The 27616-nt window shown below is 39.9% G+C and overlaps 1 protein-coding gene across 1 annotated transcript in view; it reads left to right on the top strand.

Moving 5' to 3' along the window:
• The window catches only part of LTBP1 (latent transforming growth factor beta binding protein 1), a 456857-nt gene that overhangs the window by 291714 nt on the left and 137527 nt on the right, over positions 1-27616 (top strand). The window contains exons 11-15 of the mRNA XM_052648703.1: positions 10363-10530; positions 13226-13453; positions 15584-15606; positions 19768-19867; positions 20689-20787. Coding sequence (XP_052504663.1) covers positions 10363-10530; positions 13226-13453; positions 15584-15606; positions 19768-19867; positions 20689-20787 — 618 coding nt within the window. The remainder of the gene's footprint in view (positions 1-10362; positions 10531-13225; positions 13454-15583; positions 15607-19767; positions 19868-20688; positions 20788-27616) is intronic.

Here is a 27616-nt window from a genome sequence, read left to right on the forward strand (position 1 = left end):
ATAAGTATTAGGAGATGTATGTTGCTAGTTAAGTGTTCCAGTTTAGAGTTTGAAGTTAAAACTTGGGCTCTTACCAGCGTTGAGTGGGCAGATTTATTTCTTTTTCCTCTGAATTTACCACATGTAATATCACAGAAATATGTAGAGTCCTTTAGAATTTGTGACTTGGTTCAATCTAGTCCGATTTGTGGGTGAACTATACTTTGAACAAGTTGATGGGGGAAGTCCGAAGAGAAAGAATGTCTTGAGAAAGAAGGAGGGGAGAAGGTGATACTTAACAACGTGTATGTGTATTAGTTGCTCAGCCGTGTCCAACTCTTTGTGACCCCATGGACTGTAGCCCACCAGGCTCCTCTGACCATGGGATTCTCCAGGCAAGAATACTGGAGTGAGATATTTCAAATACAGGGGTGAAAAATACTGGCAGGATGGTGGTACCTTTGAGAGTCATGGAGGAAATAGTAGGAGGAGGCTGGGGGCCACACATGCACACTGATGCACAAGGGCACTGGGCAGAGCTATTTATCCTTTGAAATAAATGCTCTTGCAAGACAGAAAAACAGCCTTGGATAGATGGTGGAAGCAGATGGAGGTGACTGGCCGCTTTTGCTCAGGCAGCATGAATTTAGGGCATATCCAGGCCATAAAAGGTGTGGCTGACTCTGTGAACTCAAAGAAACGGACTTGGCAGTGGCTGAAGAGCAGTGGGAAGCTCTCCCTGTTCTCGAATACACTGAGGTGAACACCCTCAGAATTCCTTGACTTCAGCCAAAGGTTGCAACCACTTCACTTTCTCTCCTTGCCCGCTCCCTGTGCTTGACATAGCCAAGCTGGAAGAGGAAGGTAGGAGGGGTCTGGCCTTGGCCGCCTCCGACCTCTGCATCTGTGGATCAGGGCTCTGCTGCAATAGCATTCTCTAGACCTGCTTCACCTATCTGTGGGGAAGGCTGAAACCCAAGATCTCTCAGAGCACATCCAAGAAAAGTGTAATAACCTGTGAAGAGTGAGTAGGGAAGCTTTATGACTTTTTAAATGGCAATTAATTTTCTTCAGACACTTGAGACCTCTTAGGATGAATGCTGGGAAGGGTGTACCCACAGGTTCAAAGTGAATGAAAATCACCCAGTTGTGTCTGACTGTTTGCGACCCCATGGACTGTATCCTGCCAGACTCCTCTGTCCATAGAATTCTCCAGGCAAGAATACTGGAGTGGGTTGCCATTTCTTTCTCCAGGGGATCTTCCTGACCCAAGGATCGAACCCTGGTCTCCTGCATCACAGGTAGACTCTTTAGCATCTGAATTCTGAGCCTGCATGTTTGCTGTTCCGTTATATCCTTGGCCAGTATAAAGGGTTAGAGAGAAGATGGGCTCCTACCCTAACTCCAGAAATCACGAGATGTCGAACATATACCTTCAAAAAGCCAGTTATATTCATGAACACTGTTTCTTTTTAGTTTCTTCAGCTTCCTTGAAGAGATAAGAATTATTTCACACAATAGGAAACTGAAGCCAGGAGAGTTTAAGTAACTTTTCAAGATCATGTAGCTCATCCTTGACATTTGAGATTATAGAATTGGGTTTTGTGCCTTTAATTTAGGGTTCTAGATCAGGAATTGGCAAATAACAGCCCATGAGCCAAATATGCCCCATTGTCTGTAATTGTAAATAGTTTTATTGAAACACATCCTGTCCATTCATTTACATACTATCCACGGCTGTGAAATAGCCGTTGGCAGAGCTGAGAAGTTGCAATAGAGACCATATGGACCACAGAGCCTAAAAAGTTTGTCTTGTCTTTCACAGGGAAAGATTTCTGACTTTTGGGCTAAATCAGTGCTATCCAATAGAACTTTCTGTGATGATGGAAATGTTCCATATCTGCCTTGTCTGAGGTGACAGATGCTAGTCATAGGTGGCTGGTATGCCAAAGAGATTGAATTTTTAATTGTATCTGTCTTCAGTTTTTTTAACTTTTTATTTTATATCGGAGTATAGCTAATTAACAATGTTGTGATAGTTTCAGGTCAACAGCGAAGGGACTCAGCCATACATATATACATGTATCCATTCTCATCTAAACTCTTCTCCCATTCACAGGCTGCCACATAACACTGAGCAGTATCTCATTTAAATTTTATCAAAGGAGCAGTATGTGGGCAGGGGCTAATGAATTGGATCTCATAGTTCTAGATGCGTTTTTGTAAAACTGATTGGGTAAATGACCAACAAGATCTCTCTGGCAGAGAGAGCAAAATGGGCTTTCTTTCCTGACCTGGTGGTTTTGTCCATGGTAAGATTATTCTTCCCTAGAAGTGAGACTGGGAGCCTCTTTGTCACCCCTGACTCTCTCATCTCCTTTGGTCTTCAAGAAAGTCATTAAATCTTCATAATCTGTTTTATGCTTTTTCCTTTCCTCCAGCTTCTGCTGTGGCTATCTCAGCTTAGACCCCTAGTTTTCCTCACTTAGTGACCACATAGCATCACGGCCTTAAGATTACACAGATCTGTGCCCGTGTTTGCTCCCAGATAAAAGCAGTAACAACTCAAACTGTGACACTAGTGTAGGAATCTTCACTGTGTACTTACCAAGTGCCAGGCACTGTGATGAGTACTTTGTATGGATTACCAAATATCATAGTTACAGGATCTCTGGGAGGCTTGTATTGTTGTTCTTCCTATTTGGGAAATGAAAAGATTGAGGCACAGAGAGGGTAAGGATCTTTCCAAAAGTAACACAGCCTATAAGTGGTAGAGCCCAAATTTGAAACTCTGTCTCACACCACTAGCTGAGCCTTTAATCAGGAAGAGGAAACTAGTCTAAATTGATAGGAGCAAATCATATATTCAAGTGGAGCCACTATTTAGTCTCACTGTGTAATAGCTAGTCTGATTCTGCAGTGGCCTCAGGGTCATTTTTAAAAATTTTATTCTCCCAGAATTGATTTTTAATAGCCCATTTCCTGAAAAGGCTCTTACCCAGTGGCTCTTACTTCCTTAGTAAGTCATCTGTTGGGCTCCTCCTAACAGTGTTACCTGATTCCCACACCTGCATCCCAACACTCATTCCACTGGGACCCTAAGCTTTAAAGACATGAAAGTCTGATGTGGAATTTCCTCCAAGAAGTGAGTAAGGATACTGGGTGGTTGGGATGGGGGAGGAGTAAAAACGAACTAGGAGAGACTAGCTATCTTCTCAGTCTGTTCTAGTTTTCAGCTTCTTCCAAGTACCAGATGCATTTATGTCTGTTAAATAATGTTTGAATTGATCAGAGCAGCATGCCTTTGAGAGTGTCACAGAGTTGGTTGTACAACCCTATAATTAACTCATAAGTTGTTTAATGTATAATTGGGGAGCTTAGCTGTGAGAACCATAGTGTCATACCTTCTTACTGTGGTTTGTAATGGAATCACCATCAGCATTGAATATATGGTGATGATTCAATACTACACTTGGGTTTAGAGCTGTATGTTTATTACTTTGGAAGATTTTTCCCATGTCTGTTGCCAAGAGCAAAAGACTTGTTTTCTTGACTTGACTGATTGTGGTATTTGCGGTAGGATTTATGCTTCTGAAATGTTTTCCCCTCTATACAGAGTACCTGAATCTGTGTACCCTAGTCTTAGCAACATGCCCTGCAAAAAAATAGAATCTGCAAAACCCATATTTAAGATTTCCTACATATATGAACTGTGTTTAGTGTTTCCTGTGGAAGTATGGGTTGGCAGCAGTCTGCTGCAGGGACAAGGGCTCTGCGTGTGGGTATGGCATAAGTCCTCTTGGAGGAGGTCGCCATTAACCCCACCATAGAGCTGCCAGAACTTACATAGGACTGGGAAATAGACTCTTGGAGGGCACAACAGAACCTTATGCACCAGGACCCAGGGGAAAGGAAGAGTGACCCCACAGGAGACTTGCCTGTGGGTGTCTGGGAGTCTCTGGTGAAGTCATGGGTCAGTGGTGGCCTGCTGCAGGGTTGGGAGCATAGACTGTAACAGTACATGCATTTCATCTTTTGAGGGAGGTCACCATTATCTTCATTACCTCCACCATAGTTTGGCCCCAGGTAAATAGCAGGGAGGAAACAGAGTTCCACCCAGCAACAGAAAAATGGATTAAGGATTTACTGAGCCTGGCCCCACCCATCAGAACAAGACCCAGTATCCCCCTCAGTCTATCTCCTCAGGAAGCTTTCATAAGCCTCTTATCCTTCTCCATCAGAGGGCAGACAACTGAAAACCACAATCACAGAATACTAACCAAAAAAAGCAAGAGAGTTTCAGAAAAAGATCTATTTCTGCTTGATTGACTATGCCAAAGCCTTTGACTGTGTGGATCACAATAAACTGTGGAAAATTCTGAAAGAGATGGGAATACCAGACCACCTGACTTGCCTCTTGAGAAACCTGTATGCAGGTCAGGAAGCAATAGTTAGAACTGGACGTGGAACAACAGACTGGTTCCAAATAGGAAAAGGAGTACATCAAGGCTGTATATTGTCACCCTGCTTATTTAACTTCTATGCAGAGTACATCATGAGAAACACTGGGCTGGAAGAAGCACAAGCTGGAATCAAGATTGGCAGGAGAATTATCAATAACCTCAGATATGCAGATGACACCACCCTTATGGCAGAAAGTGAAGAGGAACTAAAAAGCCTCTTGATGAAAGTGAAGGAGAAGAGTGAAAAAGTTGGCTTAAAACTCAGCATTTAGAAAATGAAGATCATGGCATGTGGTCCCATCACTTCATGGCAAATAGATGGGGAAACAGTGGAAACAGTGACAGACTTTATTTTGGGGGGCTCCAATCACTGCAGATGGTGATTGCAGCCATGAAATAAAAAGATGTTTGCTCCTTGGAAGAAAGTAAAGACTAACCTAGACAGCATATTCAAAAGCAGAGACATTACTTTGCCAACAAAGATCCGTCTAGTCAAGGCTATGGTTTTTCCAGTAGTCACGTATGGATGTGAGAGTTGGACTATAAAGAAAGCTGAGTGCAGAAGAATTGATGCTTTTGAATTGTAGTGTTGGAGAAGACTCTTGAGAGTCCCTTGGACTGCAGAGAGATCCAACCAGTCCATCCTAAAGGAAATCAGTCCTGAATGTTCACTGGAAAGACTGATGCTGAAGCTGAAATTCCTGTTTCAATACTTTGGCCACCTGACGCGAAGAACTGACTTATTTGGAAAGACCCTGATGCTGGGAAAGAGTGAAGACGAGATGAGAAGGGGATGACAGAGGATGAGATGGTTGGATGGCGTCACTGACTCAATGGATGTGAGTTTGAGTTTACTCTAGGAGATGGTGATGGACAGAGAGGCCTGGTGTGCTGCAATCTGTGGGGTCGCAAAGAGTGGGACACGACTGAGCGACTGAACTGACTGACTGACATATATGAACCCATCAGCATGCTTTGTAATCCCTCCTCAGTGTTCTTTCCCATTTCCACCAGTCCTTTAGCAATCTTTGGGAAATACGCATTTTATTTTATTTTTTTTTGAGTATAGTGTAAATCCTTATGATGCAATAGAATGTTTAATCCTGTTTATCATATTTTAAATAATAAATGTAGTATACTAACATTAATGAATTATCCTTTACAACCAGGCTTCCCATCTATGATTAAAGAGAGTACTCAGACAATAGAAACACCAGTGTTGCATCATTCTAGGTAGTGTATTGTTCCTGGGTTTATAGAAGTGTTTAATGTAATAAGTGAAATTGCCACTAAGTCATTTAAAATGATAAAAGACTAACAGATGACTTAGGTATTACAATAGAGGCCATTTTAAATATCACATCCTATTAGAAATCTGAGGGAGGCATATATTAATACTTTTGAAAATTTGAATCATAGGAACATCAGTAAAATTTAGGTATGTAACCCAAGGCTTTTCACTGGCTTCCTCCTGGGTTTTCTTCCATCTTCAAAGGAGCAGATTTTTTATTAGTCAGTAGCTTGTGTGCACTTGGGATGAGGCAAAATGTTTGGTTGCAACATGGTCTGATGTTCCAACACACCAACAGTTGAGTTTTAAGTGTAAATAGAATTTTTTAATAAAAAATGAAGTACATTTAGAACACCTCAAAATGATTAGTTAAAAAAAATCTTTATAAAAATAAGTACAGCAGTTGAGTTTTGATGACTTTGGAAGCCAATGATTCGTATTCCCTTAAAGACCGCCCCCTAACTTGAAGTGCTTTGGAAGCTGTTGTGGAAAAAGAACGCCAGTACCCCAGCACTTATAGAAAATCTTGGTGCTAGGAAATGAGGGAAGAACAAAAACCTATAAAAGAGACCTTTCAGGAGAAGATACCTAGGAATTAGCTATTCTTCATAGGATAAAATGCCTGAAAGTTTACTTACTTGTGTATGCCGTGCCTGGGAGTCTCAGCTAGAGGCTCGCTTGAATGAACCAGCCATCTCTTATCATTCACTTACACACCAGTATACATACTAATCCCTTGGAAACTGAATTGCTGGTTGGGAGTTTGGGCAGCAGGCCCAATGTGCTACTTCAAAGTAGAGGCCTTGGCTAGGAGACCAGGGTGAGCATAAGGGGAATGGTACCTGAGATAGTGTCACCGCCCTGGATATGCCGTTGAGTGGACACAGGGAGTGAACATGGATAAGTCAGTGCAAGCGGCCAGTGTCACCATTTCCCAGTGTCCAGGGTTTGGAGAAACTCTGCTCTGCTTTAAATGGCCCTTGTTCTTGGGATCTAGAACTTAATGCTATCAGTGTTATCATTAAGCCCTGCCACATGTGAAATGGCTTCTCTGTTGGCTCAGAGGGTAAAAAAGAATCCAGCTGCAATGCAGGAGACCCAGGGTTCAATCCCTGGGTCGGGAAGATCCCCTGGGAAAGGGAAAGGCTATCCACTCCGGTATTCTTGCCTGGAGAATCCCATGGACAGAGGAGCCTGGCGGGCTATAGTCCATCGGGTTGCAAAAAGTCAAACATGACTGGGTGACTAAGCACATAGCACGTGTGTAAAATAGGCTCTTGTGAGTCGACCTGACACTGTTTCTATGGAAATATGTGTTGTGAATTCCAAACACTTTGGAGGAGAAATTTTGGAGCAAAATCCTCAGTGAGCTGACTATATTAGAACTATGTATATGTTTTTAAGATTATACAACCTACTTATAGAAACAGACAGACACACACACATATATGTGCTGTATAAGTGATGGTCATTCATTTCAGAAATTTACTATCCATTTGGAGGTAATCATTATTCTCTTACATTTTGTTTTACTTCTGTGACCTTTGATTTTTCACAGCTGACTGGCACAGACTCCAGAAAGTGAGTAGGAAAAGGAAGAGAAAAGACTTAAACGTCTCCCTTTTACCACATTTTGAGTAGTTTTGGGCAAACTTGGCTTTACTAGAGGAGCTAAGTTTTGAAGGCTTAGGAAGGTGTCCTCGGCTCCCCTCAGTCCACTGCTCCCATCTTCCTGTTCACTCATATCTTTCTTTCCAAATATTTTTGGTTGGTTGAAATTCTGTGACTAAATAGTGATCAAGATGTGTTCAAATGCCCTTAAGAGGATGGAGATACCTGGTTTTATTAATAAGGGAGGCTGACATGTGTTTTGAGTCTACTCTGAACCAAATGTTTAGCATATGATAAAGCTAGTCTATACATTGAACTTGTTACTTATAAGTCAGGGGGTTGTTGAAGCTCAGCTGCTGTATTAACATTCTCTCCAGAGGTATGGAGCCAGCAGGGTGGGTGGATGGGAAGGGATTTTGAAGGAATTGGCTCACATGATTGTGGAAGTTCAGTCGCTCAGCCATGTCTGACTCTCTGCGACCCCATGAACCACAGCACGCCAGGCCTCCCTGTCCATCACCAACTCCCAGAGTCTACCCAAACTCATGTCCATTGAGTTGGTGATGCCATCCAACCATCTCATCCTCTGTCATCCCCTTATCCTCCTGCTCTCAATCTTTCCCAGCATCAGGGCCTTTTCAAATGAGTCACCTCTTTGCATCAGGTGGCCAAAGTATTGGAGTCTCAGCTTCAACGTCAGTCCTTCCAATTAACACCCAGGACTGATCTCCTTTAGGATGGACTGATTGGATCTCCTTGCAGTCCAGGGGACTCGCAAGAGTCTTCTCCAACACCACAGTTCAAAAGCATCAATTCTTCAGCACTCAGCTTTCTTTATAGTCCAACTCTCACATCCATACATGACCACTGGAAAAACCATAGCCTTGACTTGACAGACCTTTGTTGACAAAGTTTTGTCTCTGCTTTTTAATATGCTGTCTAGGTTGGTCATAACTTTCCTTCCAAGGAGTAAGTTCAGTTCAGTCAGTGTAGGCTGGCAGGGAAGTGGAGTCCCAGGGAAGGATGAATGTTGCAGCCAGAGTTTGAAGGTCATCTGCTGGCAAAATGTCTTCTAACTCTGAGGAGATCAGTCTTTTCTCCTAAGGACTTCAACTGCTTGGATAAGGACACCCCACATTCTAGAGTCATCCGCTTGATTCAAAATCTATTGACTTAAATGTTAATCTCATATGCAGAATACTTTCACATCAACATTGAGACCTGTCTTTGACCCGATATCTGGGTTACCATGGCCCAGTCAATTTGGCACACACAAACCATTGCAGTTAGTCAAAGTCACTTTCCTGGGTTATGCTGCTGGCAAGTGGTAGACCTACTATGTGAACCCAGGTCTGTCTGGCTCTCAAAACCCTTGCTCTCTTCACTGTGCTGTAGTACCTTCATAGAGTGAGGTTGTTTCTTGTAGCAGAGATGTCAGTCCTTTTGTGAGAATGAATATACAACTTTGAGGGAAAAGGGAAGTTGATTTGGAAGCTCCAAGTGCTAGAGCAATTGGGTAAGGGAAAGGCAAATTGGGAAAACCTCATTTGGCCAATAGTGCAATAGAGAAGAGCTCATCTTTATGTAGCAGAAAGAACTGAGAGGTGACCATCAAGCTTGGTGTATACAACAGTGTTGACTTGGCCTGGAATTGGCCCTGTAAAAACATTCTCCATTCACATTTACTTTAGAAAGTGATCTTTGTGAAGACAGGGATGTGTCTTTCTCTCTCATATTCACCTCATTTGCCCCATAGCTGTTACATTTAATGAAGTCTCATCTACATTTATAGAAGAATCCAAATTAGGACTTAGATGTTGGATGGATATGGGCTGATGTGCTTTTTAAGATGTTTTCTGAGGTGTGAGGATGTCATTTGTTCCTTCTCTGGCGTGCTTTCTGGCTGGACAGGGGGCCTTGTGTGGCAGTGCCAGTCAGAAGCTGCTCTCGGCCTCTGATTTCTGGTCGCTGGTCTAGAATGAGACTGGATGAGGCCCTGTAGGCTCTCACTGTCCTGCAAGTGAGAAGAGTAACAGTTGACTTGTATCAATTATGTTCAACTCCTTATTTTCCATGGTACTTGGCTATTCAATAGATGCTATCCTAAAATAACCTCTGTGTGTGTATAAAAGTCGCTTAGTCGTGTCTGACTCTTTGCAACCCCATGGACTATACAGTCCTTGGAATTCCACAGGCCAGAATACTGGAATGGGTAGCTGTTCCCTTCTCCAGGGGATCTTCCCAACCCAGGGATTGAACCCAGGCCTCCTGCACTACAGGTGGATTCTTTACCAGCTGAGCTACCAGGGAAGCCCAAAATAAACTCTGTTATGGCTAATTACAAAACAGCAAATGAAATCGTAATTTTGACAGTTAGATTTATTTAGTCAGGTTTATTTTGGTTGCAATGATTTATTTTCATTCATGCACACATAACTGATATTTTTAAATTTTAAGTTCTAATTAAAGGATCATATACCTGATTTTTAACACTAGCTAAAATGGAAGAAGGAGCCAGACAACGACAGGGACGTTTGATATCCTGACTCCTAAGACTCAATAGGTCAGCTGACCCTAAATCAGGTAGGGTAATGCCCTACATCTAGATAGATTTATCTTGAAGTATGGCTTCTAATCGGAGAAGGCAATGGCACCCCACTCCAGTACTCTTGCCTGGAAAATCCCATGGATGGAGGAGCCTGGTAGGCTGCAGTCCATGGGGTCGCTAAGAGTCGGACACGACTGAGCGACTTCACTTTCACTTTTCACTTTCAGGCATTGGAGAAGGACATGGCAACCCACTCCAGTACTCTTGCCTGGAGAATCCCAGGGATGCGGGAGCCTGGCGGGCTGCTGTCTATGGGGTCGCACAGAGTCAGACACGATTGAAGCGACTTAGCAGCAGCAGCAGCATGGCTTCTAATACAAACTTTAAGGGTCCTTTTAGTATTTATGTGAAATGTCGAACTGGTTTTTGTCATTTCTTGGGTGACATCAGGCCTTATCTCTCTGCTTCAGCGGACACCCCTGTGATCTCGGAAGAGAAAGGGCCGTGTTACCGACTTGTCAGTTCCGGAAGGCAGTGTATGCACCCTCTGTCTGTGCACCTCACCAAGCAGCTCTGCTGTTGTAGTGTGGGCAAGGCCTGGGGCCCACACTGTGAGAAATGTCCCCTTCCAGGCACAGGTAAGACGTGCCCCGGGATGTGCTTATTCATTCCCGGCCACACAGGATGATTTGGACAGCATGGGTTCTTTGTGGTTTCTGACTTTAAATCACTTATTAGTAATACAATGTGTTTTTATCCTTTTGAACAGACCATGAATGTACGAGGTTGAATCAGTGGAAAAAATTACATGCAAAGAGCTTTTCCCATTTGTGTGTAACATTAGACTTCCTTTTGGATGTTAAGAAAAGCCATTGCTTTTTATCCCTAGTTGCTGTCCCTAGTTTCTGCTGTTTAAAAGTGCGGAGACACCGGAAGGCCGTGTGGGGCTTGCACTTTTCTGATGAGTGGCTGTTCACTGCCTGCATGGTCACTAGACCTGATGTAGGTTAACTCTTTTAACTCATGTATTGAATGGGTGCCTGTCAGGTTCTATCAAGAACATCATGCTTGATTTCTCCAGGTGGAAATGGAGAAAATGATATTCACAATTGAATTTATGCTATGAAAATTCATAACTCAAGGGCAGGTCCTCCTATGAACTTCTGGATGGGAACTGAATATAAGAAGTGATGATTCTTTATCCTTCAGCTGAGTACATAATTGCCTAATGCTCTGAAAGCATAAATTTATCTAAGTGCCTTACGTATCTCAAGGCATCACCAACTTCTCGTGCAGGATCAAGTAGAGTTAAATGGAAGAGAAAGAAACATACCTGCAAATACTGGGCATAATATTATATATATATATAGAGTGGTGTACCTATTTCACTGACATGAGGTGGGCATAAGACGTCTACTTGATTTCTTGTTTGATAAGGTGGTTTCCATCTATGGAAGTGCGTTCACTCTCACAGAGACATTTAATGTCTTATGCTTATAACTTGCACTGTTGCAGACAAGTGTTAAATATAAATGTAATTATCATAAGCCACTTTGGTTGTTGCCTAGGATCAGAAAGAACTGGTGAGGCAGAGATAGTATAATGTTGATGATGTTTTGGTATACTGTGTGACTTGAGAGATTTCCAGAAGGCCCTAGTAGCCTCCTGAGGAGTCTGATCTGCTCAGTATTAAAAAGTAATAATCAGTGAAATTAATGATCTTGATAATTCATAGACCCATTTCTCTTTAAGTTCCATTTTGATAGCTTTTGTAGCCCTTACGTGAAGCATAAATCAAGAAAGGGAATGTAACACAGGAAGATTTTCCCATAAAGTAGAGTCACTAAGTTTGAAAATAATATTAAAAATAAAATTTGGATACTTAACCAGTTTTTTATTATAAGATGATTTTCACGAAAGTAATGTTTAGTTATTTCATATACCTCAAGTATTTGATAGAAAAACTTTTTCTAGAAACTTCTGTTCTTTCACATGAAAATTGTGTTTCATAGTTGAACGTAAAAATGAGCTTCTACCATTTAATGTGTGATCCTTAGAAAAACAGTATTTTAGCATGCTTTAAGGAGTATTTTAGAGTTTTATTTTTACTGAGAACTAATTTTAGGTCCAGAACATTCATAGGAGATCTCTTGTTCAGTGGAAGTGAAAAGTGACTTATTTTACTTTCAGTTTTAAAGGTAGAAATGAAGGAGTTGACTGTAAGCCCCTTGCTGTCTGCATTTGGTAACTTGCCTCCAATACCAACACCAAAGAGATGAGGTGGATTTTTCCTCCTCAGGCCACACATGGCCTTGCCTCCCTTGTCTTCCCCCTTGACTTATTCCTGGTGATTATGCAATGAAGGTTAGGAAATCACATGTGCCCGGCTGATATTTTTTAAGTGTACAAAACCACTTTCCTGGCAGGAATAGCAGTTAAGGATGCAGAATATCTCCTTGTCCTCACAATAATTTGACCAGTTGGTTGTGGTCTGGCTTTTGCTCACTTGTCACCCCTCCCCTTGAAAATAACTACATTCTAACTTGATGTTTTTCCCTTCATTTCTACCTGTCATCCTTTTAATATGTGTCTTTGACTGGCTTCGTTTTCACCATCCTGAGAATATTTCTTCAAAACCACTTGCCCTTTTCAATTCTTCTTAACCAACCTCTGCATATCAGCTGATACTCCCCACCCTGGTTTCCTCATCTTTGGTTTCTTCAATGGGAATCAAATTAGGATGATTTCAACACCTCATTTCACTCAATAGTGACTGCTTTTTCTTTTTTAACCTTCTTGCTAGTCATTTAATTTAGATGTTACTGAGTTCCCGGTTAACAGTTAATGAAATTAGACCAAAGCAAGAGTGAAAAGTCTGATTTCTACTGATGTTATACCCTCCTCTGAGATATATATATATAATCTATATAGTATGTTCTGTACCTAAAAATCGCATGTATTACATATATTTTATGTGTAATACATAGTGTGATAAAGAATATTAAATATAAAATATATGTATACTATCTCTTAATTTGTTGCTAATATATATAATTTGATATATAGAATATGTGCTCTCTCTATATATAAGATTCTGATTGTGTAAGATAAGGAATTAACAGATGGAGAAATGTTAACTAGAAGAATTGAGTTTTTTCCTGTAAATATGCAAGTTTGAGAGAAATTCGAGCATTTTGCATCTGTTCTTTAAGTTTTTAAATGTAGCTATAAATTAGTGATGATTTATTAAGCAATATTCATCATGCTGTTTTCCTCTGTATAAGTTTGCACTTTTAGATTTTTAAAAGGAATATTTTCCCATCCCAAATCTAGCTGCTTTTAAGGAAATCTGTCCTGGTGGAATGGGTTATACGGTTTCTGGCGTTCATAGACGCAGGCCAATCCATCACCATGTAGGTAAAGGACCTGTATTTGTCAAGCCAAAGAACACTCAACCTGTTGCTAAAAGTACTCATCCTCCACCTCTCCCAGCCAAGGAAGAAGCAGTGGAGGCCCTGACCTTCTCCCGGGAACAGGGGCCAGGAGCGGTGGAGCCAGAAGGTGAGAGTGGAAGTGGATCGTGGAGCTAGTTGTCTATCTTGTGTGTCTTTGATTTCCCCGTATGTAACTTCTACAGTAGGGCCTTCAGCCTCGGCACTACTGACACTTTGGGGTGGATAATTCTTTGATATGAGGGGCTCTTCTGGGCATTACAGGATGTTTAGCAACATCCCTGACTTCTAACCTCTACCGCCAGTAGCACCCTCCCCCTCCTGGTTGTTACAACCAAAAAGATGTCCAAGTATCACTAAATGTCCCCTGGGGGAACAATTACCCCTGATTGAGACCCACTGCTCCAGAACAATTGTGACAGTATGCCATGATAATCTAATGACATTGTCTTTTGTTTGGGGGCTACTTTTTCTTGCTGTTTACTCCTCGATAGTGCTTTAGATTTTTCAGGGAATAGCCAGAACTCGCTTCTGTATCTAGAGAGCTGTTTAATAAATATATGTTTACTTTAAAAAGTGGAATCCACAGGCTTGAAGCATCAACTGAGCTTCCATGAAATAGAAGGGAAGTCAGGGATAATGGGCAGCAAAATGAAGGAAGATAGGGTCCTTGAAAGGGATTTTGGAGAGAGTTCACCTAGTGAAGTCCTTTGATTTGCATTTTGAGAACTGGAGACATAGAGCAACTGACTTGCAAATGTCATACAAAGAGTATGTGATAGAACCGAGAACACATCTTTCCCAGGAGGTGGTTAAGGCCTTCTTCTCCAGAAGGAGACTAGAGACAATTGGTTCCGTTTCAGAAAGGACTGTTTATCTTTGTCTCTTCATAGAAGCCAGCATGTCCAATACTTTGAATATCTTTTTCACCACACAAGTGCTCACCCCAGATAGGATGAACAAAAATCTTAAGTTTGTGTGGGATAGGTATTGGCTTTAATAAAGCTTCTGTTGGTCTTTCACACTTGGATCCTGGATGGGAACTCAGGGTGTGCATTTATGGATTTTGTGAGGAGAGAAGGGACTCAAGTTAGATGAGGCATTGGGAGCGTGGCAAGGAAGAGAGGTCTCTCTTCAGGGCTCTGAACCTTCATGTGTTGTAGCCCAGTTAAGCCCACTCTTTGACTTGCTGCACTTCTCCTTGGTTAGGCAGATAAGGTAGGACCTCGCCTAAGATAGACAGTGCTGGCCAGCTGATTCCTGGACGGTTGGCCAGGTGTTTGCACTTCCTCCTCCTCTTCATAAGCGGGAGAAAATGGGCTGTGGTCCAGATTCTGCCTCAAGAGTTTCTTGGTGGTGGATTAGACAGGACAGAAGGTTTATTGACTTTTTCTAACCACAAGAATGTTGCAGCAGCGGTAGCAATCTGGTACCCTGATTGCGTTTAGGAGTAATGCATCTACCATATCTTATACTCATGTTTATGGAGATGTTGACTCATGAGCAGAATCCCTGTGATTATTGACCTAAGATTTGAGGACTAATTCTACAACTGATTTTTGAAGTGTTTCAAAATGGAAAGGCATAATCACTACCACCACCACCCTATAATAATGTTGGTGATTGTGTAATCTGTGATTTGTTCAACATAGTGATGTTAATTGCTCATTGAATCTTGCTCGCTTGTGATTTGATTTTTTTTTTTTTTGTAATCTTGTTAGAATATCTTTCTGAAAACACTCATAGGGCTTCATTACAGATCAGTGTTCACCAAGAATGTAGCACCCTTTCTTAGGTCTCTTATTGAAACAGGGGCATTTTTTTTTTAACATTGATATCAGAAAGCATTTCAAACATTGTTTATTATGTTAAGGATAACTGTAATGAAAATGTTCCTTTTCTAAGGCACGGGAAGTGCTCCAAAATTGTGAGTAGGCATGAGACAATGTATCAGGAAGTGGTGCCTCCTGTAACTTTAATAGTTAGTGAGTTGGAAAGAACTCCACCCCATCTACTGCCTGATTTCCTGCAATTGAGGAATGACATACAGTGTTCCCCTGTCAGCCATGTGTAAAATGCTCCAAAGTGGTAGTTGACTATAATTCTGCACTTGATTTAGTTTGATTCTTAATCCTTTTGGAGACTGAACTTTTGTTACTTTTTAAAAATTGAACTATTATATAGTAGACTATCTTGAGTTGTACTAATGTCCTTCTTTTTTTTTTTTTTTTGGTTTTAGTGGCAACTGTACCTCCTGAGAAGGTAATTTATTCATTGTTTGCAAGTCTTCTTTTGTACCTTCATAGTGATTCTCTTCTAGATTATGTGTGATTTTTTAAGACTTAAATAGAGTAACATGTCTATTATACATCATTTCACTTAAGGAAATACATTGAATAACAGCCATTCATTCAGTAAACATTTATTAAGTGCCTGCTATATGACTGGCACTATGCTGAATATTAGGGAAATAGTAGAGACCAAATCAGATGAATCTGCTTGTTGTCATGGAACTTAAATCTGGGGAGATGAAAATGATGGGCCTGATGGGAATCAGGGAGTTAAGTGAAATTCAGAGAGTTGGTTTAGGGCCTGGAACATCGATGGAAAGAAAGGTTCTGACATGTTTATGTAATTGTGTTATTCTCAGAGTTCATTTATATACTGAATGATGTACTTCTCACTTCAACTAAAATTTGATATGCATGTTTGACTTAAACTGGAGTATGAGCAGAACTTATCCTTGAAATTGATAATCAAGTACTGGGATATTGCTTCCTTAAAATTTTAGAGAAATTTTAATCTTTCATTTTGGGGGGCCATGAAATGGGACACCGAATTGTGAGATTTGTTAGTAGAAAATGTTGGCATTTGCTGAAGCTCTGTCCTGTTTATATAATATTGTTCCTTGTCTGAAGATTTATTGGTAACATGAAAATTAGGTAATTATTGTATGTTTACACATTTGTGTAGTGTTCATTCTCTCATAAGAATGCAGTATTAGGCTTTAGGTGGGGACATAGACCTCTGTAAAATATTATAAATGGTTTTAAAAATCTTTGGTTTATAAGTATGGGGATAGAATAACACAAACATTAAAAGTGCTGACAGAATCCAGAAAAGAAGGAATGATTTTAGAGTGATAGCAGCCAGTAAGGAAAAATGTTTTTATACTGACCCCCAAAAGAAGTACAAGAGATTTGCATATTTTACATGGGTAATTTGCTGCTCTTGGAGAGCATCTCTAAAGATCAGTGACGTACGGTAGTTTGCAATTTTGTTGATTTTGAATTTAGTTCTGGTTTATAAGTGAGAGGAATCCTTTAGCACATGAGTGGTCCAGCCAGCTCCCTGACAACCTCATCTTATCTGATTTTCTTCCCCTCTGTTTATGGTTGAGCTTGTGAAACTTTCATAAAGACTCTGAAAGAGGGCCTGAAATTTTTCTTGTGTATGTTCAGAGAGGAGGCAGTGGGGAAAATGCAGCCGTGGACTTCGTGGTCTTGACTTTCTGTGGAGATCTCATGTTCTTAAAGATCAGTGAAGAAAAAGCAGGGTGATCCACTGATGAGAAATTATGTGCACAAAGGTGCAGTGGAGGGGGGGGACAGCACAAGGTCATTGAGGGGAGCAGGAAAGACTCAGAGAACTTGGGAGGTGCTTTGGAAGGCTTGGAATACCAAACTGCAGTTATAATCAGTGGGGAAATACTGGCCTCCTCTGCTGGACCCACTTGTCAAGTGGAGAAGTGGCATGGACCAGGAAGAAGGAAGTCCACTGCCCCACGCTCCTGGGTAATGCGGGAGGGAGGGCACAAGTCTGGGATCCTGTCTGTAAGCTGCAGGAGTTGATTGACACCTGGTTATGGTCCACTCCTTGGTAGCATTGACCTTGGGCTGCAGGGGATGGGGTGTAGTTGAGCCTGATTGGGATCACCTTTCAATGGGTAATAGGAAAGCTAGTCTATATTCTTAAGAAGAAGGGGAAATGTGAGGGGGAAAGTAGTAAGTGCTCTGTGTTTCTAGAAGATGCAACACACTAGGATTAACTGAGGTGGGGAAGAGGAAGCTTGAGAGGCCGATTAGACGACTACAGTGAACTGAGAATGAGAGCGAGTGCAGATGAAGGTAGTAGGGGGCTGTGGATGTGGAAAAAGATGAACCAATATAAGGAATAGTGGAAATAGTCAGGGCTTGGAATGAGGAATGAAAAGTGACTTTAAACCTGGAGAGATCAATGACTGTGGCATTCACAGAGATGAAGAAGTTGGAATCAGAGCCTGGATATTTTCAGGAAGGGATGGGTTTGAGGGATTTGTAGAATATCTAAATGGAGTTACCCTGTAAGCACTCATGCTTTCAAAATTGGGTCTTTGAGATACTCAGGCAGGATATCTATTTTATTAAGAGCAGAAAAGGTGATAAGTAAAGAAAGCTAGGAGAGAAGGTTTTTCTTTAACATCTTACAGAAAAATTTGAACGAACTTTTTGGCCAACCCAGTAAAAGTTAGAACTGGACATGGAACAACAGACTGGTTCCAAATAGGAAAAGGAGTACGTCAAAGCTGTATATTGTCACCCTGCTTATTTAATTTATATGCAGAGTACATCATGAGAAACGCTGGGTTGGAAGAAGCACAAGCCGGAATCAAGATTGTCAGGAGAACTATCAATAACCTCAGATATGCAGATGACCCCACGCTTATGGTAGAAAGTGAAGAAGAACTAAAGAGCCTCTTGATAAAAGTGAAAGAGGAGAGTGAAAAAGTTGGCTTAAAGCTCAACATTCAGAAAGCAAAGATCATGGCATGTGGTCCCATCACTTCATGGCAGATAGATGGGGAAACAGTGGAAACAGTGGCAGACTAATTTTGGGGCTCCAAAATCACTGCAGATGGTGACTGCAGCCATGAAATTAAAAGACGCTTATTCCTTGGAAGGAGAGTTATGACCAACCTAGACGGCATATTCAAAAGCAGAGACATTACTTTGCCAACAGAGGTCCATCTAGTCAAGGCTTTGGTTTTTCCAGTGGTCATGTATGGATGTGAGAGTTGGACTATAAAGCAAGCTGAGCACCGAAGAATTGATGCTTTTGAACTATGGTGTTGGAGAAGACTCTTGAGAGTCCCTTGGACTGCAAGGAGATCCAACCAGTCCATCCTAAAGAACTGAGTGTTCATTGGAAGGACTGATGTTGAAGCTGAAACTCCAATACTTTGGCCACCTGATGTGAAGAGCTGACTCATTGGAAAAGACCCTGATGCTGGGAAAGATTGAAGGCGGGAGGAGAAGGGGACAACAGAGGATGAGATGGTTAGATGGAATCACCGACTCATTGGACAGGAGTTTGTGTAGACTCTGGAATTTGGTGATAGACAGGGAGTCCTGGCATGCTGCAGTCCATGGGGTCACAAAGAGTCAGACATGACTGAGCAACTGAACTGAACTGAATTAAAGGGAGAGGCCAGGGGAGTGAGTTTTCTGGAAGATGACAGTGATTAAAGTGAGGGAAGGAGTGTGTAGGATAACCTGATGAATGCTTTTATAGGAGTGGTAGCGTGAGTGCTCTGGCCCCACACCGCTGTGGGCAAGGTCATAGACCTTTACCTAGCCTGATATTCAGTCTGCAGGAATGCTGACAGGAGCTGTAACTGGAAACTGAGTCCTAGGTGCAAGTCTGTGGTTCAGGAGATAAGAGTGGGTAAAAGGATATGTGGGGAAATCCCTGCTAAGCTGCTAAGTCACTTCAGTCGTGCCCGACTCTTAGTGACCCCATGGACTGCAGCCTACCAGGCTCCTCCATCCATGGGATTTTCCAGACAAGAGTGCTGGAGTGAGGTGCCATTGCCTTCTCCGGGGAAATCCCTGGTCTCCTCCAAATCCCTATTTTTCTGTTGCTGTTCAACTACCAGCATTCTGAGAGGTGGAGATGGAAAGTAATTGGCAGACTTAACATACTTCAGTGTCTCGTGTGTTCTTTCTTGTGACATACCTGTATCCATTTTTAATCTGCAGGATGTGGCGGGTCATTTTATTTGGGCAGAAGCCACATGTGAATGCAGTGACGGCTTATTTTAGTTCTTCTCTGGGATTAGTTTTGCCTTGTTCCAGACCAAACATGGGCCTCTGAGCCAAGGCATTTGTTTAAAATGTCTAAGAAACCCTTTGCTTTGAGCCTCTGGGAAATGGGTTGAGGGTGTGAGCGTGGATCAGCACTGCTAGGAAAACTCAAGGGCTCAGTATAGTAGCGCAGCAATAGTATGTTTAAAAAAGTTTTTTTACACAGTTGCACAAGTTGTGTAATATCCTATGATATTTGTTGCCTAAGAGAAGAACTAATGAAATAAAAATAGTAATATGTAGAAACTAAAAATTCCTACTCTCAGTTTTCTTTTTCCCCCCTTTTAATACAACCATCCAGGAAATACCTTCATTGGATCAAGAGAAAACCAAACTTGAGCCTGGTCAACCCCAGCTCTCTCCAGGCATTTCAACCATTCATCTGCATCCACAGTTTCCAGGTAGCTGTGTTGATTTGTGCTGTTTGTAAGAGTACTCTGAATAAGAGAGTAAGATGAAGATTATTGTGTGTCTCTGGTTTTAAAGTTTTAGTCATGAGAATTCCTAAGTGAGTGAAATATGAAATACACTTGTGTGTATTAATATCCTCATATAATGTTAGTGTAAGTATGGTACAGTCGATCCTTCTTTATCCGTGGTTTTACTTTCTGCGGTCAGCTACAGCCCAAAAATATTAAATGGAAAATTCCAGGAGTAAACAATTCATACGTTTTAAATTGTGCATTGTTCTGAGTAGCATGATGAAATCTTGCGCCGTCCTGTTCCATCCTGCCCAGGACGTGAATCATCCTTTTGTCCAGTATCCCATGTTCTATATGCCTCCTGCCCATTAGTGTAGGAAAAACACAGTATATTTAGGATTTGATACTCTCTGCAGTTTGAGACATCCACTGGGGGTCTTAGAACATATGCTCCATGGATAAAGGGAGACTGCTGTATTATAAGTGTTATAATGATAAATTTCTTTCACTATTTTCTGTGGTCAGGAGTAGTATATATTATTAGAACATTATTGAGGGTTCATCATTTGATGAAGGGTCATTTTTATTGACTTCCAAATTGCTCTTAGATATTGTCACTAAATGTGGAAAGCAGGGCTATAGGTTAATATTATGACCTTTAGGGAACTATAGTTGTTCTTAATATCCAAGAATTAACCATGGTATGTTGTTAGACTAAATTTTGCTTACATTTTGAAATGGGATCTCAATGCATATAACAGCCTTTGATTTTCATTTTTATTCTCTCCCTCCTCATATAGTAGTGATTGAAAAAACATCACCTCCTATGCCTGTGGAAGTAGCTCCTGAAGCTTCAACATCAAGCGCCAGCCAAGTCATTGCACCTACTCAAGTAACAGGTAGGCGCAGTATTGATATTGCAGAGTCTGTGGAGGAGACAGGGATGTGAACGTTTTAAATGTAAAGTCAAAATTGTATCACATGTATAAGATCGCTCATGGCAGAGTTAGTCATAAGAGCAAATATTTGGAAATAATCTAAATATTTTTTGAAGGAGGAATATGTTTAAATAAATTATGGCACATATGCAGTGGAATATCACACAGCTGTTAATGTTTTAAAAGTAATGTCATGAGCGACGTTGTTCCGAGAAGGCAATGGCACCCCACTCCAGTACTCTTGCCTGAAAAATCCCATGGACGGAGGAGTCTGGTAGGCTGCAGTCCATGGGGTCGCTAACAGTCGGATATGACTGAAAAAAAAAAAAAGTAATGTCATGAGGAGATGCTTATAGGATGATATTAAATACAGAACACAGTGATTTCAATTTTATCTTTTAAATGTTTATAAACACAGAAAAAGAAAGTTCATCGAAGCGTTTAATCATCCTCAGTTAATAGGATCATGGATAAGCTTTCTGCTCAATATATTTTTATATATTTTCAAAATTCTGTTTAATAAACATGTTATTTCAGCCATTAGTGAGAAATTATAAAGATTTATCATAATTTATAACCAACAGCTTAAAAGTTAATATCCTTAATGTATAGTGAGGGCTTATAAATCAGCAATAAGAATACTAATAGAAAAATGAAATTAATATCGTCAGATAATTCATAGGTAACATACCAAGAAACATGTATGTAATAGGAAATTTCAACTTTACTAGTACTCAAAGTAATGCAGATTAAAGTAAGAATTCTTTATTCTTATCAATGTAATATTTCATTTTTACTAGAGTGAAGTCAAGGCTCTCACACAATTATGGAAAGGAATGTAAAGTAGTTCAACTTTTCTGGAAAGCACAAACTGGCCATATGTATCAAGAACTTTAAAAATGTTCAGGACTTTTAACTCAGTAATCCTACATCAAGATAACTAGTATAAGGAAATAATGTCTCCCCAACACTGTTGTAATGGTTTGTATAAACGGGCACTTACCACAGCACTGTGTATAATAGAGAAAAAAATAGAAAAACCTAAATATTTAACTATAGGGAAATAGATAATTATATCTACATTGAAACATTATGCTACCACCAATTACTACAGTATTTTTGAGAATTTGTAAAAATATACCAGAAAATGGTCACAAGATATTGCTAAATACAAGACAAAGTATGTAAAAATGAAGGATATAGAGTATTAAACCACTTATATAAAAAAAGACATACATTGAGAAAATGCTAGAAGAAAATACACGAGATCAGCAGTGGTTATTTTGGAAGTAGGGTCTGAGGGGTTTGAATGTTGTTTCATTGTGAAATTGTTTGTGTATTCCACATATTCTGATGTGGAAAAATATTTTTGTAATCAGACAAAGTATCACTAAGGTGCATCATAACAGCATAAGTTCATGACATCATTGCAGGATGAGGTTGGCAGTGTATACAGGAGAAGCTAATAGAGGACTGTGCAGCCTCTCTCAGAGTTTTGCCTCTTAAGAAACATGACATTGCATCATTTCACACAGAAACATGCTTGGTTAGATGTATTAATTAGTTGGATCGTGGTGATCATTTCACAGTGTATAGATATTAAAACGTCAAGTTGTATGCCGTTAAGTACATAACAGTTTTTATATGTTTTAAAAACCAAAGCTTTGACCTATTTTCTCAAAATTGTGGATGCACTTTCTCTTAGACACTTGTTTTGATGCAGCAGACAGAAAGCGTTTTTAAACCACTCCCCTGTCCTGAGCTGAAGTGCAGTTAAGTAGGGCAGAGTCACGTCATGCACCCAGCAGTGTGTTCTCACCTGCTTCAGCGATGCCTCAAGGCGCAGCTGCACCCAGAGTTGTGGCCTTCCCATATGAATGCAAAGCAACTGCTCTTTGGTTTTACTGTAAACAGTGAGCAGAGTGATATAGAAATGTTAACTATTCTAAGTAGTGGGTTGACTCACATGAATTTTCTGGCCAAACCCTGTGTTTCTAGTGATAGAGTGAAATGCTAGTGATTTTTGTTTGTTTTTAATGGCTGTAGCTAAAATTGTTTTTCTCTGTTCTGAAGTCACAGCAGTATCTACTTATTTCATTAAACCCATTTATGAAAGACTGGGCTTCTCTGGTGGCTCAGATGGTAAAAAATCCACCAGCAATGAGAGAGACCTGGGTTTGATCCCTGGGTTGGGAAAGATTCCCTGGAGGAGGGCATGGCGACCCACTCCAGTATTCTTGCCTGGAGAAAGCCCATGGACAGAGGAGCCTGGCGGACTGCAGTCCGTGGGGTCGCAGAGTCAGACATGATTGAGCGACAAAGCACGGCACATGAAAGGCTACTGTGCAAGGCATACAAACATATAATGCACCATCTTGGTCAGCAAGTCTTCTCATTGTTTACATCTGCGTTAAAAAAGAAAATTGCAGTCTGTCAATGTGCTAGCTCTTTAAAGTACTCTATTTCCATTTTCCAGTGTGAAGGCTCTGTCGTTTTGTGCCTTTTAAACAATGGCTGACTTAACAGACTTCTTGCAGTTTAGCTTTGTAGAAGTTTGGCTAGATAAACGCAGTTTGATCATTTAAATGCAGCCCTGTGAGGAATAACAAATTGCAGTTACTCAGCTTCAACTGAACTGTGGAACTGATTGAAAAAATGAAAGTAGTTGTGCTATATGAAGTTGTTAGAAGACAGCTTAATTTGAGTTTGGCAGAGATACAGGGCTAACATCTGCTATCACATGTTTGAAGCACAAATATTTCCTTCCAGGAAACAAGTGACATTGAAATTTCATTTTCACACAGCATTTATAGGTGCTCTGACTTCCTATAGTAGAAGAATCTTTCTGAACCAATCCATGGGGAGAACATTTTAGATAGTTTTTGAATTTAAATAATTTGCAGTTTTGGAGCCATACTATGATCTGTAATCTACCCTAGAACAAGAGGAATGTTTTGTATCAAATTTAATTGAAATAAAAATATAAATGTTCTCATTGATTTTGATGAGAGAGCCAGATATGTAGATTGAAAGAGCAATCTGATCGAGTCTCTCTGGAACATTAGGCAGAGTTTTTTGTTTTTTGTTTGTTTTTTTCTTGGAACACAAAGGAGGTAGATGGTTGTTAGTTTCTTACATGAATTGAAGAAAGGAATAGAATAATAAGTAGGCGTCTAAAATAACCAAAATCAGCCTCACATTGCTCAGCAATGATATCTTTATGATGGTGAAATTGGAAGTAGCCTTTGTAGATTTCGTCAGACTCACTTTGACTTGCAATAATTATAAAGGGAGCCACATATTTGGAGGGAATAAGGGTGATATTTTCCACTCTGAGCAGCTGAGTTGGTGGCTTGCAATATTATTGGCACACTGTTTCCAAAGAAATGATACATTTCAGCATATAAATTCTTGATTTAGCATAGTGTCTTAGTAGCTCAAGGATAGGTTGGAAAATCAAACCTTTATTTCTCTGGCGAGTATTTACAAAGTGGAAACATCTGCTTCAATTGTTGTGGGACAATTTATGCTCTTTGTGGGGCAGTTAGGAAGCCAGGGCATTTTTGTAAACCTTTCCATGAGTTGACATTTGATACCTTCCTCTGCCAGCTCTTCCTAAACTTTCTCCATGGCCCTTGCAGACCAGCCAGAAATTATTCTGACTTTCATGACTGCTTTATGTAAACCTTTGTAATCATCATGGCCCAAACGTTGTAAAAACTATTTTGCTCATCAGATCTTTTCCAGAACTCATCAGTGACCCCTTTATAAAAACCTTTGTCCCTGAAGCATATTACCAGTGTCATGACAGCCTCAATAAACTATGTAGGCTCATGGAAGATGAACTTTGTTGCATGTAAAATCATCATGCTTTAATATTTCCAGCTCTGTTTATTTATTTATTTTGAGTAATCACATGAGCAGGAAAAAAGCAAAAGGTCAGCGTATTCATTTTCATATCTTGCCAAAAGCTTTCTTTTTCATTTAATTCTTAAAGACACCAGACTCTTAAATCTATCTCTGGCCGTCTTTCTGGGACAAATAGACCATTTGGTTTTCCATTGGCTTTTGGTCATGACTCTTTTTTCCAAATTCTAAATGGACTCCCGGGAAAGATACAATGAAGTCCTTGGCCTGATGTAGGTGAAGCTGTTTCAGGGGCCGCATGTGTAAGGGCGGTCCTGCACCCTAGGGGAAATATGATGGGCATTATGAAGGGGGACGCTTCCAAGAGTCCAGTGGGAACAGTCTCTTGTCTCTGGGAAGCCAAACATGCTTCAGAAGAGAAGATGTGATCATTAACCTGAGTGCCCCAGAGACCAATCATTACTGCTTTCTGTGCAAGGCTTTACCGTATTCCCAGAGCCTGTGTCGGTGCCATCAGCACATATGGAGAAATGTATATTTTGACCTGAACTGATCCTTTCTGTGGGAACAGGCTAGCGTGGCTCTGTGTGAGTGACGTCTTAGAAAAATGTAAAGCATAAGGTCTTTGCCCCCCAGAATGCAGAGAAAGCCAGAAGCTTTTTTCTAAGCCTGAAGTTTAATTTTTTCAGTTTTAAGACAATACTATCAGGACTGCCTTTCTGTGTAACTTATAATCAAGAATGAAAGTGTAACAGTCAAAGAAGGGAAGTGTAGGAAGAGATGGTGTGAAACACCTTCTGAAAGTTTTAAGAGTATCAATAATTTTTTTTAAACTTTAAAATGGTGTTGATCAATTTTGTTGTTTTTTGTTTGTTTGTTTTTTGAGATGTGGTTGACATATAACATTGCATAAGTTTAAGGTATACAATGTGCTGCTTTGATACATTCGTGTATTGCACTATGATTACTACAAAAGAATTCGCTAACACCTCTATCAAGTCACAAGCTTTCTTGTGTGTTAAGGAAAGTTAAGATTTAGTGTTGTTGATTATAATCTGGTAAATTTTTTGATGAATGGTAAAGAGGAAGCAGAGGTATTTTGAAGTTGTTAATTTTTCTTTTTGAACTTAGAAGGGTGGGATAGCAAGTAAATAAATGGGATCTCTGAGGATAAATGATACAATTTATCATGTGTATAAAAAATGGGATAAACTATAGAAATCTACAATGTTAGTAAATATCCCCTCACACTGATGTATCTCTTAGTACCCTCTAGTGGTGTTGGAGTAGCATTTTCTTACATACCTTAGCGCCAGTTGGGATCAAGGTTTTCAAACTGCAGTTTTATATACATAATCTATGAGGTAATCAGCTAAGAATTCTCAAGCTTTCCTCATAAATATTTCAACCTCATAGCTTCTATTTAAGATACTAAATTGGAAGGAAAGGCCGTTATTGTTCATTTCTTAAGACAAAAGATACTGGATGCTTGGGGCTGGTGCACTGAGACAACCCAGAGGGATGGTACAGGGAGGGAAGAGGGAGGGGGGTTCAGGATGGGGAACACGTGCATACCTGTGGTGGATTCATGTTGATGTATGGCAAAACCAATACAATACTGTACATAATTAAGCTCCAATTAAAATAAATAAATTTATATTTTTAAAAAATGAAAAAAGACAAAAGAGTTAAAATTCTTAATCATTTCTTCTATCTTAGAGTTGACTTAAGAAGAAATTATCTAAATATTGGCACACTGGCATAGGAAAGTATCTCATCTGAATTAAGCATCACATATTTTTGAAGACTTTATTTACATGTGTAAACATTCCATTCTAAAGCTGTGCCTGAAAAAGAACAGATAAATATTTGGTAATCAATAAATTGGTGTGTGTGGGAGTGGGGGCAATGAGTACCCATCAAGCATTTCCTGAAAACCCCAGATGTACAATCTTTTAATTAATTCTGACTACTTCTTCCTAGTATATTGTCATCTTCTAATTTTTCTTTTTGCAAATTTGATCAATATGTCTTCTCTGATTTAAGCAAATGGCAGAGAAGAACATAAAATAATTTCAAAGAAAATCAAGAAATCTAAATGCCATTAATTTTTAAAGGAGGCATCTGCTTACATTAAGAATAGATGGTTAAGAACTGCTTCTCACACTGTTCTACTAAAGAATTCTTATAAACAGAGAAGAGAATTCTTACCTGAGGGTCTAGAAGTAGAACCTGGAGAAGATTACGTTTTTTACCTTCAGATTTTTGCAGCACATGGAAATGATAATTTTTTAAGAAAGACTTTTCTGATTATAGAAGTAATAACACTTGTTCATTGTAGAAATTTTGGAAGATGCAGAAAAATATAGACAGTACTAATCTCCATAATTGTAACACTTAGATTTATTTTCTTCCAATCTGCTTTTCTGTGTAAAAATAATTTAAATCATATCCTATATTATAATTTGTACCTGACTATATTTTCTTAAAAAATAAGCATTTTCCTATCCTGCTAAAGATTATTATATAATCTATATTGTGTATGTCCCATAATTCATTATTTTATATGGTTATAATCAGTCATTTAAGCAGTCATGGTAATTACCTATGTCTTTAGTCTTTTGAATTTTTTTTCCTGTAACTTGACATTATACTGACTATAAACTATTTTTCTGATAGTGAATTAGCATAAATAGGTTCACTAAAGATATAAATAATTTTAAATGTGCGCTTTTATCATAATCCAAGTGATTTTATGCAAAATACTGCAGCTCTGTAGTCATATGCTTTCTTTTAAAGCCTAACAACTTTTCAAATAACTTGCACCAGTTGTCTTAAAATCACAGCACAGTGAATAACACTTGATGAAAAATGAATGTGGTTTGGGTTTTGGAGAGTAACCTCAACCCCAATTTAGGTCATT

This window comes from Budorcas taxicolor, chromosome 11, assembly GCF_023091745.1.
Source record: "Budorcas taxicolor isolate Tak-1 chromosome 11, Takin1.1, whole genome shotgun sequence".
Lineage (NCBI taxonomy): Eukaryota > Metazoa > Chordata > Mammalia > Artiodactyla > Bovidae > Budorcas > Budorcas taxicolor.